General features: G+C 53.3%; 2 protein-coding genes across 2 annotated transcripts in view; both read left to right on the plus strand.

Moving 5' to 3' along the window:
* The window catches only part of Myo18b (myosin XVIIIB), a 93,026-nt gene that overhangs the window by 18,089 nt on the left and 54,504 nt on the right, over positions 1 to 20,433 (plus strand). Inside the window, 11 exon segments of the mRNA XM_090320070.1 lie at positions 2,109 to 2,268; positions 3,082 to 3,265; positions 3,916 to 4,120; positions 5,794 to 5,903; positions 8,806 to 8,871; positions 11,985 to 12,113; positions 12,647 to 12,790; positions 13,051 to 13,140; positions 13,894 to 14,013; positions 14,942 to 15,050; positions 19,970 to 20,094. Of these exon segments, the coding sequence (XP_090176196.1) occupies positions 2,109 to 2,268; positions 3,082 to 3,265; positions 3,916 to 4,120; positions 5,794 to 5,903; positions 8,806 to 8,871; positions 11,985 to 12,113; positions 12,647 to 12,790; positions 13,051 to 13,140; positions 13,894 to 14,013; positions 14,942 to 15,050; positions 19,970 to 20,094 (1,442 nt within the window).
* Positions 16,676 to 17,838, plus strand: LOC150045160 (uncharacterized). The gene is made up of 2 exons (XM_090320227.1): positions 16,676 to 16,758; positions 17,142 to 17,838. Exons 1-2 carry the CDS (start codon positions 16,676 to 16,678, stop codon positions 17,836 to 17,838), a joined length of 780 nt encoding a protein of 259 aa, XP_090176353.1.

Below are 20,433 nucleotides of genomic sequence, written 5' to 3' on the forward strand. Positions count from 1 at the left end.
GCCCAGTCCAGCCTGCACTCTGGGTGCTGCTTCTGCCAGGCTGGCACCCAGGCTGTGGGTGCAGAAAGCCACTCTAAGGGAGTGCATGGCGAGCTCGGAGGGCCCACTGCCCGTCACAGGCCAGGGCTGGAGGCTCTGCCAGGTGGGAGGCAGGCAGGCGAATGAGAGGTGCTATGACTGCGGGTGGACTGTTGTTAAAGGCAGAACAAACACTTGAGGTCAAATACCAGACAGACGGACGGATGGATACGAAGACAGAGGATCGATTGATATATAGGTGGATGGATAGATCACTGTTCAGATAGATGGGTGGGTAGATAGATGAACATACAGATGAATAGATGGATGGATAGATAATAGGTGGATGCTCGATGGATGGATTGATGGATAGATAAATAGAGGATAACGATGGATGAATTTATAGATGGGTAGATAGATGAATGGATAGATAGGCAGAGTGATAGATGGATGATATATAGATGGATACACAGATGGACGGATAGATGGATAGATTGATGGATGGGTGGATAGATACTGGATAGATGGATAGATAGGTAGGTAGATGGATAGATTGATGGATGGATGGATAGATTGGTAGATTGATTGATGGATGGGTAGATGGATGATAGATTAGTGGATAGACAGATAGATGAATAGATGATAGATAAATGTATATACGTGTATAGATACATCTCTTTTAAATATATGAATGTGTCGTCCAGACTCTACCACCACCATACAATAGTATAGTATTACATGCACACACACAACCTTTAGAGGCAGCAGTGCCTTTGCTCTGGAAAGTCCCCCTGTGTCCCTGGACTGCCTCCACTCAGGAGGGTGCCTGGCATTGGGCCCAGACCCAGCACTGATAGACCCTTTCTCCCATCCCCCGCCCCCAACCCCATCCACCGGCTCTGGGCTCTGAATCAGCCTTTGCCTGCTGGTAAAGGATGATGAAGGGTGAGGAAACTGGGTTTCTGGAACTTTCAGTTGGCCAAACCTCATGGATCTCACTCTCCCCCACCTGCAGTGAGGCGCGGGGTCAGGCACAGGCCTGGTGGCTTCTGATGGTCACTCCTGTTGCAATTTTTTTTTTCAAGGAGGAGTCTTGGGTCTTGAACTCAGGGCCCGGGTACTGTCCCTGAGCTTTGCTCAAGACCAGTGTTCTACCACTCTAGCCACAGCTCCACTTTTAGCTTTTTGGTGACTAGTAATTGGAGGTAAGAGTCTCACAGACTTTCCTAGCCAGACTGGCTTGGAACCATAATCCTCAGCTCTCAGCCACCCAAGGAGCTGTGTGAACCACAGGTGCCCAGCCTAGGTGAAAATGTTTGTGCAGTTTATGCCTCTAGGCTTGTGCCATGCATCGAGTTGCACGTGCTTCCATTCCTGTCTTACTGGGGAGGAACCAGAGGCTCAGGGAGTCCAAGTCTCAGCCTCCTGTTACACAGCAGTGAATGTCAGGAAGCTTCAGGCCCAGCTCAACCGAGCCTCCCGTTAGCCTTGCTGCACACGCCTGTGTACACACACACACACACACACACACACACACACACACACAGGGCTCTCAAGAGGGTTCTGAGCATTTAAATTTTCTTGCTGATCATCAAGACAATTTTAGATGGCACGCGAATAAATATTTTACAAGTATTCGATAGCTACTTATTTCCATGCATATTAGTTTCCATGCATTTTAGGAAAATAAAGCTTTTACATCCAAATCACAATACAATATTTCTTTTAAAAAAATGTACTTGTGCAAAACAGAAAAGCCATTGTAAAAAAAAAAAGCATTGAGCAAATCACAGCTTGGGGGAAGAGTCTTGGATGCCTATAGAAGTATGCATGAAGGAGGTAAGTGCTGGCGGAGGCTGGCACAAGCAGGTGTCTAGGGCTCAGGAAAGCAGAGAAGGATAGAAATCCACTTTGGAAATCAAGTTGCATACATTCACAGATGCAGGAATCAGGTAGCTGCCCTGAGCTGTGGCTTTCAGCTGGCTAGAAGTAATGAAAATGTACTTGGTATGTTTCTGGGGGGTGCCAGCAGGTTGCAGGGTATCGCCAGGGGGCCTCATGTTCATTCTTCACCCCCATGGCTCTCATAGGACCCCTGGCCCTACGGGCCTGTGAGCAGCCTCTGCAATGTGAGGTGTTCCATCAGCTTGGCCACGACCCCGTGCGCTATGACCTCACTGGCTGGCTGCACAGAGCCAAGCCCAACCTCTCCGCACTTGACGCCCCTCAGCTCCTGCACCAGTCCAAAAGGTGAGCCAGGCCAGGGCCAGCAGGCGCCATTGAGGTGTTGGGGTTGAAAGCCACAGTGAGCAGGGGTGGGGGAGGGCCACACTGGACCCCACCATTGTGATTCCAATGGGGTTTGTTCCATGGCTCCCTGAGTCTCTGAGCAAAACTAGCTGCTGGAGAAAAGCAGGTTGGAAAACTGGGGTGTGTGTGGGGGGGTGGGAAATAAGCTGTCATGCCTTCCTTTGGCTCTTTGCCTTTCATTAAGTATTGGGGAGATGATGGGAGTGGAGTCGTTTTTATGGACATCCTGGAGCTCTGAGGTCGTAAAACTGAAATGGAGACATTTTGTAGCATTAAAAAAAAAATAATAACCCTTCACTGTGTAGTTTCCTGACCGCTCAACCCAGAAATGTGGCATGGGGCTGGCGGCCCCTGCTTTGCCTCCACAGCGAATGGGAGAGGTTTGTTTTGGGGACTCAGAGGAGACCTGGGCTGGGTCACAGCCCCATTCCCTGACTCCTGAGAGACCAGGGAGCTGCCATTCTCTCTCCTCTACCATGAGCTGGGAATGGGGCGGGCTGCAAGGTGGTGCCGCGGTGGCATCGGGGGTCCTGGGACCCCAGGGACATGTGCTTAACCCCATCAGTGGGGAGGATGATGGTGAACCCAGGAACTTGAGTGCTGAGGAGACTTCCAGAAGCTTCTCTTACTCCATTGATTCGTTTGGTCTTTTGCAATTGGAGAGCTGAGGGACCCCCCACCCAGGGAAGAATGGGGTGCTCTCATCTTGTTCCTCCTGAAGCCCAACCCTCTCCTCCCCCCTCTGCCCACTAGAGAGGAGCTGCGCAGTCTGTTCCAGGCCCGGGCCAAGCTGCCCCCCGTGTGCCAGGCGATGGCCGGGCTGGAGGCCGCCTCCCCACAAGCCCTGCAGCGGAACCACGTGGTGAGACGGGCATTCGCCAGCAGCCTCGCTGTGGTCAAGAGGAAAGCGCCGTGTGCCCAGATCAAGCTGCAGATGGTGAGGCTCCCCCCATCTCACCCCTACCTCACCCCACCCCCAGTGCTGCCTGACCCGTAGTCCCTCCGGCCCAACCACCTCCTGGTGTCACTTCGAACCTCCCTGGCACAGCCACGTGGCAGGCTCGGCAGAGAGGAAGTGGAATCACAGCCACAGGAGGCCTGTGAGGCCACAGCTGCGGCCACGGGGGGCATGGAGCTGGGGGGCCACTGAGGCCCGGATCCCCAAGAGCTCCATCCGCCTCTCCCACTGGGAAGGCTCCATCTTTTGGGGTGCAGGAAGCAGGGCCCAACAGCAGGCATCACCCTGTGGCTGAGACCCAGTAGCAAATGGCGACACTGGATTGGTCGATGGCCAGATCCAGTAGAGGGAGGGCCGGGTGGCGAGAGGCATTTGAGGTTTCAAATATCTTCAAATGTTGGAGCCGGTGATTGAGTCTCAGCAATCCATGTGGCCTGGGATCCCTCGTGAGCTCCCTCCCTGCCTCAGTTTCCCTGTCTGTCTCACCGGGGGTGATTATAAAGAGCCTTCCTATCTCATGAGTACAACCCAGGATGGAAGACGCTATTCCAGAGGCACCAGAGCCCCCTGGCCCCCGGAGCCTCTCCACGGGAGGCAGCCGGCCCTCACGGCTCTCTGCTTGGCTCTAGGATGCCCTGGTCGGCCTGCTTAGCCGTTCTCAGCTGCGCTTCATCCACTGCTTGCTGCCGGTCCCGAAGGTGGTGAGCGGCACTGGACAGGGGTCGTGTGAAAATCAGGTGGATGCTGGCCGGCCCCAGGCCCTGGACATCCCAGCTCTAAGGGTCCAGCTCGCTGGCTCACACATCCTGGAGGCGCTGCGGCTGCACAGGACAGGTAAGAGGGACAGGGGCTGAGCACCTGACCCCTGACCCCAGGACGCTTCCACCTCCCCGGGGCCTGCGGTGTGCCTGCCTGGGCAGCCCTGTGAGGGAGGCCAGCTTACACGGGAAACCCGAGTGTGCCTCAGAGCAGGAAGGAGCTTGTTCCCACGGCCAACTCAGGATTGGGCCAGGGAGACCGGGCTGTGTCTCATATTGGGGGGTGGGGGAGCCACAATCTGGCATTTTAGGAGGGTCAGTCTGGTTTGTGGGGCCAGTGCAGTTATAGACAATGAGGTGATATGGGGGGGGAGCCACTTGAGCCACAGCTCCCCTTTGGACTTTTGCTTGGCGGGTAACTGGGGAAAAGAGCTTTTCCTGGACTTTCCTGAACATCACTCCTCCGCCCTCAGCCTCCTGAGTAGCTGGGAGGACAGGAGTGAGCCGCCAGCACCTGGCCAACATTTTAAACTTATGTGTTGGGTGTGACTTGTGTGTTGGTCACTTATAAAGGCTTCAGGCAGAGGGCGGGTGCCTGGGCCACTGGGGGTCTTAGGTAGCCATTTGTTTACTGTCTCTGAACCCCCACCACAAGGATAACGGAACCTGGGGATAGCCAGTGGACATTTGACAGAGAAGGTTGGAGCAGATGGACGCAAAGAGGAGTCCTCTCCCCCTCCCTCATGAGCCCTCCTCCCCATCCTTCCTACCAATCAATTGATTGATTGATCGATTGATTCTGCCTGGCTGGCCAGGGGTGCTATGGCACTCTCCCTGACCCATGCCTGTTCTTTCGAGGTGTCCTTGGCTCCTGTCACAGTGGCATCCTTGTAGGGGCCCAACCCAGCCGGGATGAGCCCTCATGGAGGAGCTTTGCTGCCACTCCTGGCTTGTTTGCCCTCCTCCTTCTCCCCTTCCTTCCCCTAGGCCTCCCGGGTTGGCTCACACTCCACTCACTCTCTTGCGTTTGGAGCATGGTGAGATCTCAGAGATGGGTGATCATGGCCCACTCCAGTGCAGCCACTGGTGGGATTTATTGGGATCCTCTCATTTCTCTGCCCGCCCCACTCTGGGGGTATTTGTCACTTCTTGTGTTTGAATCCCAGCTGGAACAAGAACTGTCTTGAGTGATCGGGAAAATTTATCCCCTTTGGATCTCAATTCCTACATTACTACGGGGTGGGGGTGATAAGAAAGGTCTAAGTCGGATATGGTAGCCCGTGCCTGTAATCCCAGCGATGCAGGAGGCATACATAGAAAATCATAGTTCAGGGCCAGGAGTTTGGCCGAGTGGTAGAGTGCTCGTCCAGCGTGCACAAAGACCGGGGTTCAATTCCTCGGTGCCGCATACACAGAAAAAGCCAGAAATGGTGCTGTGGCTCAAGTGGGAAAGCTCTAGCCTTGAGAAAGCCCAAGGGCAGTGCTTAAGCCTTGAGTTCAAGCCCATGACAGGCAAAAAAGAAAAGAAAATCATAGTTCAAGCTTAGAGGGGACAAAAATAAAACCCAAAACAAAACAAACAAAAGACCTTATCTGCAAAAGAAAAGAAGGGATGCATGTACAGTGCCCACCTGGCAAATACAGGACAGGCAGCTGGGCCTGGAGCGGGATTCAGAGCCCCACTCGGGGCCCTGGAGTTCTAGGCTGGTCTCCTCAATTGGACCCTGACTTCTCTCGCCCCCTTCCCAGGCTTCGCAGACCACATGGGGCTTCCCCAGTTCCGCAGGCGCTTCCAGGCCCTGGACCCAGCGCTGCTGAAGAGGCTGGCGGCGGCCCCAGAGGGCGTGGATGAGAGGCAGGTATGAGCAGCAGAGGCAGGAGGGGCTCCTGTTCCATGTGGGGTCACTGTGGCTGGGGCAGGGGTGGGGGGGCAGCTGGGCCTGGCAGGGTCAGGGCCCAGGACAGCAGAGAGCCCGTGTGGTCTGGGTGGGAGAAAGGACTCTCCCCCTCCCACCCCACCGCCGCTCCAGGTGCCATGCATAGAGCATCTCTGCCCACCACATCTGTGCCTGGCACCGTGACATTTAGCCTAGTGCTCAGCTCCAGCCCCACCTGCCCAGAAAATGTCACCCAGAGCCGACCCCATGTAGGCGCAGGGGGCACAGGTGTAGTGGTCTGCAATGCAGCACTGTCTCTAGTCTTGGTGGTGGCTCGTCTGCTGGACTGAGTGCCACCAGCTGTATTGGTGGAGGTCACTTAGTCCATCCAGACTTGCTGTCCTCGCTCAGGGGACTGGAGTGGACTGGAGCTATTGTGAGGCTTTTTGGGGGTGGGGTGTAATCAGGGAAGCAGTGGGTGTCCTCTGTGGGACATGGGGTGCCGCACACATGGATTCATTTGTGTTCTGGACGGCTCTGAAGATTTGTGTCCTTGCCAAGGTCTCCAAAAATGGATGAACTGGGGTGGGTATTTTCCTTTCTCTCTCTCTCTCTCTCTCTCTCTCTGCTCACAAATCCCATTTACAGCAGCCTAGAATTATGGTAGCAGAGAATAAAAAGAAAAAGAAAACACCAGCCTGTGTCTTATGAGAAAGCTGGTACATATTCATCTGTCGGGCACCGTGACCCACTATGAATTATCCATGAGCACGTGTGATATGGTGGGTGCCTGCCGTCCCCCCACGCACAAAGCGCCTTCAGACCAGGGGTTTTCATAAAAGACAAGATCAAACGGTCGGAAAAGGTCAGTGCTGCCCTTGGACGCTAGAGGGCAGCCGAGAGCCCCATGGGGTCCCGGTGGGAGAAAGGATTCCCCCCAACCCCCTCCCTGTGCCATGCACAGAGTATCTCTGTCCACCATGCCTGTGCCTGGCCCCCAGCGATGGGCACCAACTCAGTGGCTCCTGCCGGATACCTTCTGTCTCTCAAAACAAGCAGAGCCATGTACCTGACCTGTGTAAGTCATTGTCAGTAAATCCTCAGTAAGGAGCTGAGATAATCCTTCTGGTAGAGCTGGGATTTGAACTTAAGTCCTCAGAGTGCTCAGACAGCATGCTTCAGATACATTACTGTGACGATGAGGGTCGCACAGTGTCACCATTACACCTTGGTCATTTACTTTTTGGTGTCGTCCCTGGGTCTTGAACTCAAGGCCTGTGTGCTGTCTTTGAGCTTTTCTCACTGAAGGCTGGCGCTTATTCTAGCACGTGAGCCACGATTACTGGTGGTCTCATTCCTTTCCTAAGAACCCCCCTCCCGTATGGTGAAGACTGTTCCTGAACATAAAATAAAGAAGCAAAAATAGGAATATGAAAAGACTTAAAAAGACCCGTGGCCTATAGAAAACAAATAGCAAAACGATTTGTATAAATCACACTAAATGCCAGTTGGATTGACCGTGCTAAGGAAGGAGGCCGAGACTGTCGGTCTGGATTCCAGAAGGTTAATGAATTCTAAGTAGGAGGAAGAACACAGACACCCCGAGATACATGGCAGTCAAAATGTTGAGAGACCGTCCAACACATGGAAAGATCTTCACAGAGGAAGAGAAAAGTAACAGACAGCGTGAGCAGAAACAGCAGAACCACTGAGGCCTGATGCAGCAAGTCCCAGAATGCACTGGGTTCAGAACCAGAGCTGGGTCACCCAGACAGGGCTGGGAAAACAATTCATGAATGGACTCCCTCCCTCCCTCCCTCCCTCCCTTCTTCCTTCCTTCCTTCTTTCCTTCCTTCCTTCCTTCCTTCCTTCCTTCCTTCCTTCCTTCCTTCCTTCCTTCCTTCTTGTCATCTCCTTTAGGTCCTTGATTGTGTTCTTAACAGCTGTTTTGAAGCTTTGAATTCAAATTATGAGAGCACAGAGAGAGCTTCTCTCTAATGACTTCCCCAAGTATACATTATTTCTCCTCCCTCCTCCGCCTCCTCCTCCTCCTCCTCCTCCTCCTCCTCCTCCTCCTCCTCCTCCTCCTCCTCCTCTTCCTCCTCCTCCTCCTCTTTCTCTTTGTCTTCCTCGTCTTCTTCCTACCTTTTGTTTGTGTTGTTGTTGAGACCCGGGCATCTTGGCTAACAGAGCCATTCTAGATTCTGGTCTTTTCTATTGATGGCCTTCTCCTCTTGGCTCTGTCCTGCCCTTGGTGCTGGCTGATGATAGCTGTGCCCAGTTTTACAAAACTCCTGCTTCTATTTTCCAGCCCAGCCCTCTGGGGTGTGTTATCAAACATCTTTCCCCAGGGTTGCATTTGCATTCCTTTGATGGCTGTGTGTGTGTGTGTGTGTGTGTGTGTGTGTGTGTGTGTGTGTGCTGTGCACTGTGCAGTTGCCTCCTGTTCAAGCAGCAGGACAGCCAGGGCTCCTCCCTTTCCCTTGTCTTGCTTCTGCTTAGGCCTGAGCAGAAATTCTTGGGGACCTAGGAAGGTGACTGTGACCTGTCCTATTCCCTGGATCAACTTGCCACTTTCCCGACATGTGTGGCTGGGCAGCCATGGTGGCTGGCCATGTGCTTGACCCCCCTCCTGGTTTGTGGCAAGGTCAGGTGTGTGTGGTGTGCAGGTGTGTGTGGTGTGCAGGTGTGTGTGGTACTAGGCCTTGAAGGCACGGTGGGTGCTTAGCAGCTGTCTTACCACCCAGCCGCTCCCCCTTTGTGCCTGGGTTATTTTTGAGGTCGGGTCTCGCCCCCAATGTAGCGGTGTGCGAGGCCCCCCGTGGCTCCCATCCCCCCATGTCCACCTGCAGTGGCACCGCTGACCCCCTTTGTCCCCCTGCAGGCTGTGGTGGAGCTCCTGAACACAGTGGATCTGGAAGCACATGCCGTGGCCTTGGGGCACAGCCAGGTGAGCATAGCACCAGCCCCCCCAGAGGGGAAGGGGGACCCCCGTTTCCCATCCCAGCCCCCTCTCCCGGTACCCCGGTGCCTCCAAAATCAGGAATAGGACATATTCTGAGCAGGCCTGGAGGAAAGACGTGATCATAAACCTGGGAGAGGCCATTTACCTAGAATTACGGCCTGGGAGTTCAGCTGGATGACCTTGGCTTTGGATGACTTTGGCTTTAGATAACTTTGATCATGGATGACTCTGACTTTGCATGACCTTGGCTTTAGATGACATTGGTTTTAGATGGCCTTGACTTTAGATGACCTTGACTGTGGATGACCTTGGCTTTAGATGACCTTCTGAGCCTCAGAAAGACCTGACAGAAAACCCAAGAAGACACTCCCCACTCACACAGCTCCTGACCGTTTTGCAGTATTGGGAATTGAACTCAGTGCCTTGCACTTGCCAGGCAGGTGTTCTACTGCTGTGCCACACCTCCACCATGTTTTTCCTGGTTATATTTGAGCTCACCCAGGAGGGCCTGGACTTTTATCTTCCTGTTGTTATGCTTTCCATGTGGCTGGTGTGACAGGTGCACGCCATCACACCCAGCCCTTCCTGGGCTTCAGTGGTCTGAGCTGGCTTGGAACTCACGATCCTCTGGATCTCAGCCTCCTTCCTGAGCAGCTGGGTCACAGGTAGGAGCCTGCAGCGCCTGGCACAACTCCGGCGGCTGTGGTCTCACTGCTGTCCTAGCTGTCCTGTGGCTGCACCCACGTTGAAGGAGCCAGGTGGGGAGGAGATGCTGGGTGCGTTGGGAGGAGTTGAGGTTTCTTGGCAGGGCTGAGCCTAAAGCAGCTGCATTTAGTTTTTCTCCCATAATGCCCTGCGCTGGGAGTATTCCAGAGAGGCAGCCTTGGTGATGGAGACCCCAGCCATTCTTCTGGAATGGGGAGGAGGCCCAGAGAGTCCAGTCCAGGATCGGGTGGAGAACAGGAGATAAGGGCTCAAGCTGTGACCCTCCAGCCTCAGCCTCTCCAGCAACTGGAACTGATTCCACACGGGACTCATGCGTGACTGAACTGGGCATTTCATGGTTGGGAAGTAAATGAAAAGAGGAGCAGGGCACTGGGTCCATTCCTGGAGCTGCACTGTGTTCTGCTGGTGGTTGGACAGGTGTTTCTGTGAAATGGAGCTATGGCCTCTGTCCTGTCCTTCCCATCCCTTCTCCTCCCCACTCCTCTCCCCCTCCCCCTTCTCCCTTTCTCCCTTCTTGCTCCCCCTCCTGTTCTTCCCTGTCCTCCTCCTCCTCCTCCTCCTCCTCCTCCTCCTCCTCCTCCTCCTCCTCCTCCTCCTCCTCTTCTTCCTCTCTTCCCTCCTCCCCCTCCCAGCCCGGGACTGGGACATTAATGCCACTGTCATTAATGAGGAGAATGAGTTGCTGTCAGCTTGTTGAGAAGCAGTCCCACCCGAGAAGCACAGCTGCCTCTCAGTGCAGTGTGAGGAGGAGAAGACTCCTCACCTCCTGCACCGCGGGCCCCTGGCCATATCCAGATTATAAAATAAACAAACCAGAGCCCTGCATCCTTTCAGAGACAAAGCGGCCTCCCGGTCCCTGCCCTGTGGACATTTTTTTCAAGGTGGGGATGTTGGGGTTTCTGCTCTGTGTGGGCGCGATAAGCCGTGCCACCTGTGCAGGGTGAATGATTTAGATTTCTGGGTGTGATCTTCCAGCCCCCGGAGCCTTATCGGGGCTTGTGCCGTGGGCCGTGACATTTATGAAGCGGGCCCGGCTCTCCATAGGCACTGTGCTCCAGAAATAAAAGGCAAAAGCCAGCAGCGGCACATCCTGGCCTCTGCGGGGTGTGGGGTCCCCGGGGACGGCGCTAACCGCGTGACACGTGACCCCCACAGCGCGTGCCCCAGGTCCGTCATCATTTTGATCACGGACTTTGATTTTAAGCCAGGCTTTGGGGGGCTCAAGCTTGTGAGATTCACGCTGCCATTGCTAAGCCAGTCTGACAGGTGGCAAGTCCCTCGTGTCTTTATTTCCCCGAGAGTGATTGTCCCAGGAACCCTGCAGGCCCAGTTCTGTGGCACCAAGTGATGCAGAATTCCAGCACAGAGCCCATCCCCATCCACGGTGCACTCGTTTTCATTTTTTTTCTACCAAGCACCAAGCACTGAGCTCAGGCTCACAACAAGAGCAGCTGAGGAGTTTCTGTAACATGATGGAGCCCCTTTGTTCCTGAGGGAACCCGATGGCAGTGGGATCGCAGACCCTTGTGTCTGATCTCGGAGGCAGTCTCAGTGTGTCCCTGGTGGATCCCTGAGTTGATCACCAGTGGGGCGAGGCCTCACAGAAGGGCCCTGAAAATGTAAACCAGGCTGTGGAAGATGGCTTTAAAAGCTGTGGGCACCACTGCTAATGTGTGTCGCTGCTAATGACACCTGTGCTTCTACCTGGAGAAAGACAGAAGGGAACAGAGCCCAGTACTACCACCAGCCCTTGGAGGCCTGGGGTGAGGGATGGGGTGGGGTGGGGGCCTTTATAACCTCAGCACCTTCCACGAAGTGGACGCTGTGCCTGCAGGCCATCTGTCTGCATGCCCAGTGTATGCTCGGTTGGGCTCCAGAACATAGTAAATGCTTAATAAACACTTATCATGGCCTGACAATGCTCTGGAGTCAGACAAAGCCCTTTAGTACCTCCAAAGGATGCCTTTGGGTGGACAGCCACATCTAAAGACACACACACACACACACACACACACACACCACACACACACACACACACACTGGAGCCAGGAGTGGCGTGACAGGGCATAGTGGTTCCTGCCTGACACTTGAACTCTAGGGGACACAGAGGTAGAATGGAGGCCAAGTTCTTTCAGAAAATCCTTTTCCTGCTGCTCTGTCCCGAGCCTCTGCCTTCCTCCCTGGTCACGGGGGCAGGCCAGGTTCCCAGGCCAGCTGTCCGGGCAGCAGCTGAAGGGGGACAGGGCTGCCAGGAGACCAGGTGCCGTGATAGCAAATTGGTGCAGTGGGCGATGGTGTTGGAGGAGAGGCTGGCAGGCCCACGCCCCACGCAGCCCGGGACACATGGCTCACAGCAGCCTCCCCTCCCACAGGTGTTCCTCAAGGCTGGCGTGGTGTCCAAGCTGGAGAAGCAGCGGGAGAAGATGGCGGCTGGCTGCATTGTCCTGTTCCAGGCCGTGTGCAGGGGCTTCCTGGCCCGCCAGGAGTTCAAGAAGCTGAAGGTAATGTGTGTGTGGGGGTCTGGGCTCCGGTCCCACCTGGGCTCCGGTCCCCTTGGGTCAGGTGGGTCTCCTAGGACCCACTGCTATCCAAGTGCTCCAGGCCTTGAACTTGGGGGGCTGGGGGGAGGGGGAGTGCTGGCCACGCCCTCTGAGGACGTGGCATTCCCTCTCTGGGGACAAGGCCCTGGAGGGCCTCAGGGCAGAGGGCGCTGGAGCCACAGCTCTATCCCAGCCTGGTCTTTGGAGATCTCCAGAGATGCTGAGGAAGCCAGGCGACTGTGGCTTAGACCCCAGCACAACCTGGGGGAAGGCAGGTCCTGCGGGCAGAGAGGCGAGTTCTGGATCAACGCCCTGCATAGGGCAAGATGGGGGGGGGGGGAGGCGAGAACGTCGGGGGGGCTGCCGTGGTAGGCAGCCCCTGCCACTGGAGCAACGGTTGTGGGTTGGTGACCACTCTGGCACCATCAGCCTCCCGTGCTTCCTTGTCCCCTCCCAGATCAGGGCTGTCCCTCATCCACTCACTTTCCCCACAGATCCACCGGCTGGCTGCACGCTGCATCCGCAAGAACGTGGCCGTCTTCCTGGCGGTGAAGGGTTGGCCTTGGTGGCAGCTGCTGGTGTCTCTGCGGCCCTTGCTGAGCACCACTGTGGGGACGGAGCAGCTCCGAGCCAAGGAGGTGAGTTCCTGCAGCCGCCCAGGCCTGGCGGCCAGGCATGTCCCTCCCTCCATGTCACTTGTCCATCAACCCTCTCTCCCCTCCCCATTTTGGCTGCGCCACCCCTTTGGAAATTCTGGAATGCATACTTCTTTCTCTGTGGCGCTCAGTGTCACGTGAGCTAAGTTTGTTCCACCAAACGGTGGCCTTGAGCTCCGTGGTCTGTGGTCCGTGGGAAGCCAGGGCCTGGAATGGCTCAGGGCAGGCGTTTGTTTCTGTAGGAGGAACTGAGCATGCTGAGACGGAAGATGGAGAAATCAGAGGGCTTGATGAATGAACTCCGCCAGAACTCGGACCTGCAACAGAACAAGGTACCCCCTCCCCAAGTTCCCTGAAGGGTGCCTGGGTGTGCTAGAGTCACACCGGGCGGCGCTGGTACACTAAATTAGCGGGGTTCATGCACTCCTGCTTTGTGTGGGTTAGTTTGGAGATGGTGGGGGTTTCATGCCCTTGAACCATGGATCCTTCAGATCTCAGCCTCCTGAGTACAAACCTGAGTAACAAATTATTCACGAAGGTGGAGCCCGCTCCCTCCTTCTCCTTCTTCTTCTCCCTCCCCTGCCCACCTTCTCTCTCTCTCTCTCTCTCTCTCTCTCTCTCTCTCTCTCTCTCTCTCTCTCTCTCTCTCTCTCTCTCTCTCTCTCTCTCTCTCTGTGTCAGTTGCAGGGTTTGAACTCAGGGCCTGGCACTGTCCCTGAGCCTCTTTGTGCTCAAGGCTAGCACTCTACCTCTTTGAGCCATGGCCCCACTTCTGGTTTTTGAGTGGTGCATTGGCGATACGAGTCTGATTGACTTTTATCCCTGGGCCAGCTTTGAACCATGATCCTCTGATCTCAACCTCCTAAGTAGCAGGGATTATAGGCCACTAGCGCCTGCCCCCCCCCCCAAGATTCTCTTCCTTTTCTCTCTTACCTTCACTTCCCCTCCCCTCCCCTCCCCTTCCTCTCTGGAGCTGAGAACACTGAGAGTCAGGTCAGTTGCTGGTTTACGGCCAGCTCGTTTGAGGCATTAATTCTTTTGGGGTCCTCCGTGGTGACTCTTACCACCTCCCCGCCTCCTTCCAGATTGCAGACTTGACGGCAGAGCTGGCTGATGAGCGTTTCAAAGGTGACGTCGTGTGCCGCGTCCTGGAGAGCGAGCGGGCAGAGCGGCTGCAGGCCATCCGCCAGGTCCAGGAGCTCAAGGTGAGGCTCTCAGTGTGGCCGCAATGGGCTGTCCAGGAGAGGCTGACCCAGGCCCCGTGCGCTCACCAGGGACCCGAGCACGGCTGGCCAGGCGGGCTGGCGTCCTGCTCAAGGTGCCAGGAGACAGTGGAAGGTGTAGCGGGGTGGGGTGGTGCATTGCGTGTCCTTGCTGGGGATGGAGTGTGAGGATTGGGTGCGGATTGGGCAGCGTCCCTCATGTTGGAGACTGAGGGTCAGCAGATGCTAGTGGCCCACCCCAGCCATAGGCAGACCAGCTGTCACGTTTAGCCAACTGTGATTGGCATGTTATATTCTTTTTAAATTGGTGTTTCAGTTGTGGGTCTTGAACTCGGAGTCTGGGCACTGTCCCTGAACTTTTCTGCTCAAGGCTAGCGCTTTACCACTTGGACCACAGCTCCTTTTCTAATTTTTTGGCGGGTAATTGGAGATAAAAGTTGCACAGCCTTTTCTGCCCAGGTTGGCTTCAAATGGTGATCCTCAGAGCTCAGTCTCCTGAGTTGCTGAGAATTACAGAATCCTGGCACTGGAGCCCGGATTATTTATTGTTTTTAACACTGTGACAAAATACCCAGGACTCATACACACCCTTAGAGAGAAAAGGAGGTTTATTTAACTCTGGAGACTCACAGTGCAGCAATGTTGATTTTGCTTCTGGTGGGTGGTAACATGGTGAAGGTGGCTGTAGGAGGAGAGAGACACACAGCTAATGCCAGGCCAGCGCAGAGCGGGGGGCTCAGCCTTGCTCCCTTAACAGGCTCATGCAAGCATGAACTCAAGTTCTACAAGAACTACCTTAGTTCCTTCCAAGGGCATGTCCCCATTGATCTGAGAGGTCATCACCACGCTGAAGACAAGTTTCTCAACACACACACACACACACGAGCAAACTTAAGCACATTCCTTGCAGAACAAGTGTGAGCAAGTGCAGAAGAGCTTGGGAGACATGGAGAAGCGGCTGGAAGAATCGGAGCAGAAGGTTCAGCTGAGAGACTTGGAGAGCAAGCACACATACGATGGTGAGCAACTAGGGCCCTGCAGGTTGGAGACTGGTAGGCAAAACTGCCTTCATTCATTCATTCATTCATTCATTCACTCGCTCACAGGGGCACACTGAGGGGCAGGGTAAGAGGCACTCTGCTTTCCCTGTCTCTTAGCCTGTGTGCTCAAAGCAAGTGCTCTACTACTTGAGTCACAACACCACTTCTGTTTGTCTGTTTGTTTGGCACCTAACTGAATTATGTGTGTGCATGTGCACTGCTCTACCTCTTGGGCTACAGCTCCACTGTTAGCTTTTTGCTGGCTCATTGGAGATAAAAGTCTAACAGACTCTCCTGCTCGGGTGACTTCAAACCATGATCCTCAGACCTCAGCTTCCCGAGTAGCTGGGATCACAGGCCTGAGCCCTGCTTGGATTGGAATCTTGACTCCACCTCTTGTTGGATGTACCGAGTTGGGGGGATTTTCAGGACAGGTGGTGCTCAGCCTCAGTTTCCCCCTTCCAATGGATGACCATAGCAGGTTGACAGGAAGTTATTTCACCACCAAAAAGCTGTCGGCCACTGTGTCATCATCATCATGAGAGATAATGGGGTCACTATTCATCCATATCAGCCTGGGGACAGACACTGTGACTGTCCCCAATTGGCAAACAGGCTCCCAGAGGGTTACAGTGTGGTAAGAAGACAATGCTTTCCTGGGGATTGCTGTGCAGTCATTGGCAGTTTCTGGGCATACTCCACTTCCACAATCCCTTGGGGATTCCACTGCCTGGCTGCCAGGGGTGGTGACATCTCTGTCAGCTTTGTCCTAGCCTTCCATGGTCCCCAATTCTCATGGAATCCAGGGAGGAGAGTAGCTGATGCCAGCTTTTGTCGGATGCTGGCAATGGAGCTTTCTGTGTTTTGTGTTCGCTGCATATGTGCTCTTGAAATGTCGGGGACACTTAAAGGGACTCAGTCAGGAGTCTGAGGAGAAGAGACAAGACAACCTGACTTCCACGGCATCCTGCTGCTTGCGTCCCAGTGACCCTCAGGGCATACGTTAACAGAGCATCTATTTACCAGGGCTTGCATTTGCTTGTTTGAGTCTCTGATATGGACAGCCAGCCAGGGAATGGGGAGCCTGATGTCAAGTCTGCCTCGCTCAGTCTCAGCATTAGCTCTGGCTGACAGACTTGCATGTAAATGACATCCTTGGTTGATTCCATACAGAATGAGGCTGCTGAGAAGGGGCAACATGCTTCCTCCAGAACTGGTTAGTCAACAGGCTCAGCCACCACCCATGCAATCATCCACCTATCCATGCATACAGCCACCCATCCATCCACCCACCCACCCATCCATCTGCCCATTAATCCACCCACCCATCAAGCACCACGTTGGGCTCACATTCCAGGAAGCCAATGCACAACTATTTTGTTGCTGTTATTGTTGTTTAATGATGATAGTAATACATACTCACCATGGAAAGTTTCTAGAAGACAGGAAAGTTGCAAGAAGCAATAAAACACTTCAGTTGTATCGGTGCAGGATCACTACATGTGACTCTACGGATCCAGGTGTGGGTGACAGAATGATTCTAGCTGGGCTCTTTTGCAAGGCCAATATGGAAACTGCAGATAATTGGGATAACTTGGGGAGCAATGGTGGCTCTGGGTGACACTCTGGACAAGGCGGTTGGGGTGGGGGTGGGTCTTGGAGGAGAGCAGCTACCCCACCTGCTCTGGTGTGCACTCAGGCTATGCACTCTGTTGGTCACCACAACACCATGCTGTGGGCAGCATGGGAATGGTTTCTGCTGCTCCCTAGCCATGCCACTCACCACCCTGTGGTGCCTCTCCAGGATACACGCCATTCTCTTTGCATCTGGATGTTATTTATCTGTGGATGGTTGAACAGCTTTGACTCATTATTATATCACCATTCTTTTAAGTTGGTTGTTTAGAGATTGTATTGGAGTCTTCCAAGACCTTGGTTCTAGTTTTCGTATCTCATTCCATGCATCAGTACACCATCCTTCCATGCAGCAATCTCTCCAGTCATCTAGCCATTCATCTGTCTACCCATTCATTCACAATCTATTCATCCACCATTCATCCATCCTTCCAGCTACCATCCATCCATCCATCCATCTGTGCATCTATTCACCTTCCCATCCATCCTTCTATCCATCCATCCATCCATCCATCCATCCATCCATCCATCTGTGCATCTATTCACCTTCCTATCCATCCTTCCAGCTACCATCCATCCATCCATCCATCCATCCATCTACCCATCTGTACATCTATTCACCTTCCCATCCATCCTTCTATCTATCTATCCATCCATCCATCCATCCATCCATCCATCTGTGCATCTGTTCACCTTCCCATCCATCCATCCATCCATCCATCCATCCATCCATCCATCCATCCATCCATCTGTGCATCTATTCACCTTCCCATCCATCCTTCCATCCTTCCATCCATCCATCCATCCATCCATCCATCCATCCATCCATCTATCCATCTGTGCATCTATTCACCTTCCCATCCATCCATCCATCCATCCATCCATCCATCCATCCATCCATCCATCAATCTATCCATCTGTGCATCTATTCACCTTCCCATCCATCCTTCCATCCATCCATCCATCCATCCATCCATCCATCTGTGCATCTATTCACCTTCCCATCCATCCTTCTATCCATCCATCTATCCATCCATCCATTCATTTATCCATTCATGTGCCATTAATCCATCCACTCACCCATCTATCTGCTATCCATCCATCAGTGAACCCACCTACTCATATACCCTAGCATTCATTCTTCCACCATTCCACTTACCCATCAAAATATCTACCCATTAATTTTCCCACCTTACCATCCATTAACCATTCACCTCTCCATTCATCTCTATCCATTCTGTGAAGTTTTTTTGGCCCATCCTGGAGCTTGAACTTGGGCCTGGGCACTGTCCTTGGGCTTTCTGAAGGCTAGCACTCTACCACTTGAGCCGCAAAACCATTTCAAGTTTTTTCTATGTGTGTGGTATCAAGTAATTGAACCTGGGTCTTCGTGTAAACTCCTGGCTCCATTCTGTGAAGATTTTTGAGAGCTTATTATATGTTAGTCATCATATTACCAAACAAGTTTGTTATTGAGTTTGTTTTTAGATTTCCATAAGCTTTCCTATGAGAGCCCTGCTCAGGCTGGGCTCCAGCTCTTTTCCTCCAGGCTTGTTTTCCCTCACTAAAGGGTGAGTGCCAATGACTTCCTGCTCATTTTATTATCCCTTTGTGCCTGGTCAAAGAAATGTGCTCAGTGAGTATCTGAATGGATGGAAGTAAAAGTAAGGAATGGTTGGATGAGCTTAGCTGGAGGGTAGATTGATGGGTGGTAGCTGGGTGGTAGATGGGAGGGTGGATGAGTGGATGGATGGGAGGATGGGGGTATGTATAATGGAAAGATGGGTGGATGGATTGTGGATATTTGTATGCAGGGATGGATGGGTGGATGGGGGGATTGGTAGGTGGATGAGTGGAAGGTTGATGTATGGATTTAAGGATGGATGGAAGGATAATAGATGACAAAAACAGACTGTACTCTCAATTATTCACTTGGGGAATTGTTTTTATAACTCCATAACTTAAGTTGCATCATCTTATTATTTAGATGGTTTTAAAAAAAAAGACATGATAGGGCTGGGACCGTGGCCTAGTGGGAGAGAGCTTGCCTAGCATGCATGAAGCTCTGGGTTCAATTCCTCAGTACCGCATACATAAAAAAAATGTCAGAAGTGGTGCTGTGACTCAAGTGGTAGAGCACTAGCCTTGAGAAAGCCCAAGAACAGGGCCCAGGCCCTAGGTTCAAGCCCAGGACTGGCAACATAAAAGACATGATAATCCAAATTAATTAGTTCCTTCTATGTATCTAAATAGTTTTAATTCAACCAACAGATCCTGTTTTTAAGGAGAATTCTTACCAAAGTCAAGGGATTGCGTGCCCACGTTCCCTCCGGCAGACATGCCATAACGAAGTTTGCTGTGCATCTAGCCAATCTTGTTCTGCTTGTGCAGTTCTTTGCTAATTCAATTAGCAGTTGATTGCTGCATTACCTAATGAAGAGCTATCTCTCTCCCTCTTCCTCCCTCTCTCTCTCTCTCTGACTACTGGGGTTGGAATTCAGGGCTTTGTGGTTGCTAGGCTCTATTATTTGGTCCACATAGCCAACCCTTTTTGGTTTCATGTGTTTGAGATGAGGGCTCAGCATGTAGCCTTGGCTGGCCCAGACCGTGCTTCTTCTGTTCACCCTTCTTGCCACAGCTGGGGTGGGAGGCAAGCCACCACAGCTATCGGTTGATGTTGGGTCTTGTGAACTTTTTGCCTGGTTTGGCCCAGAATGGTGACCCTCCTGACCTTGGCCTCTTGAGTAGTGATAGGGTCACTGGCTGGAGCCACCGCCATCCCTGGCCAGTAAGAGAATCTTCTGCCTGGTGGTTTTACTGTATTCACCGGGCAATGGGCAAATGTCGATGGGTAGGGGCGGGGACTCTCCTGTGTCCAGGAAGCTCTTCTAGAGGATAATGAGGAAGCACAGAGCAGGCCATTGCGCTTAGGGACGGAAAATTCCTTTGGAATAAAGGAGGAGGCATGTTCTCCTCTTGAGCCAATTGGAGAGTAGAAGCCATCTGAGAGGTTGGGACAGGGGGAAGACCCTCAGGATGGGCTGCCTGAAGGAGGAGTTCTTTCACACGTGGAGTGAACACCTCATTTCACAACCTGCTGTCCAAAGGTAGAGGTTCGAGGAGTCCTAGAGTGTTGAGAAATGGCCTGCAGAAATCAGGAAAGTGAGAGAGACTCTCTCCCCATGCTTGCTTGGCACCTATCCAGCCTCTTGTCCTGAAAACCCTCCTCTCCCCCTCCCCATCTTCTCCCCATCTCTTTTCAGCAGATGAATGGCAGATACGGCTGGATTGTGCTCACATGGAGAACGAATTCCTCAGAAAGCGGCTCCAGCAGTGCGAGGAGAGGCTGGACTCGGAACTGGCATCCAAGAAGGAGCTGGAGCAGAAGGTGAGGGGAGCATATGGGGTGGGGGCTGCGGGGGCACAGAGCGAGGAGGTGGGAGGCTCTCCTCCTCCCATTGACCACTCGAGCCACAGCTCTACTTCCGGCTTTTTGCTGGTCAATTAGAGGTAGGAGTGTCACAGACTCCCCTGCCTGGCCTGGATTCTAGTCACAGTCCTCAGATCTCAGCCTCCTGAGCAGCTAGGACTCCAGGTGAGAGGGGCCTAGTGCCTGATACACATCCAGTTTTCTTTTACCGTCTTCTGAAAATGTCTGCTTCTTTGTCACCACTGGACCCTTGCACGTGCTGTTTGTTATTCCGAGAAGGCTCCTTGTCTCTCTTCC

This window comes from Megascapheus bottae, chromosome 28 (assembly GCF_031878675.1).
Source record: "Megascapheus bottae isolate mThoBot1 chromosome 28, mThoBot2.hap1, whole genome shotgun sequence".
NCBI classification, from domain to species: Eukaryota; Metazoa; Chordata; class Mammalia; order Rodentia; family Geomyidae; genus Megascapheus; species Megascapheus bottae.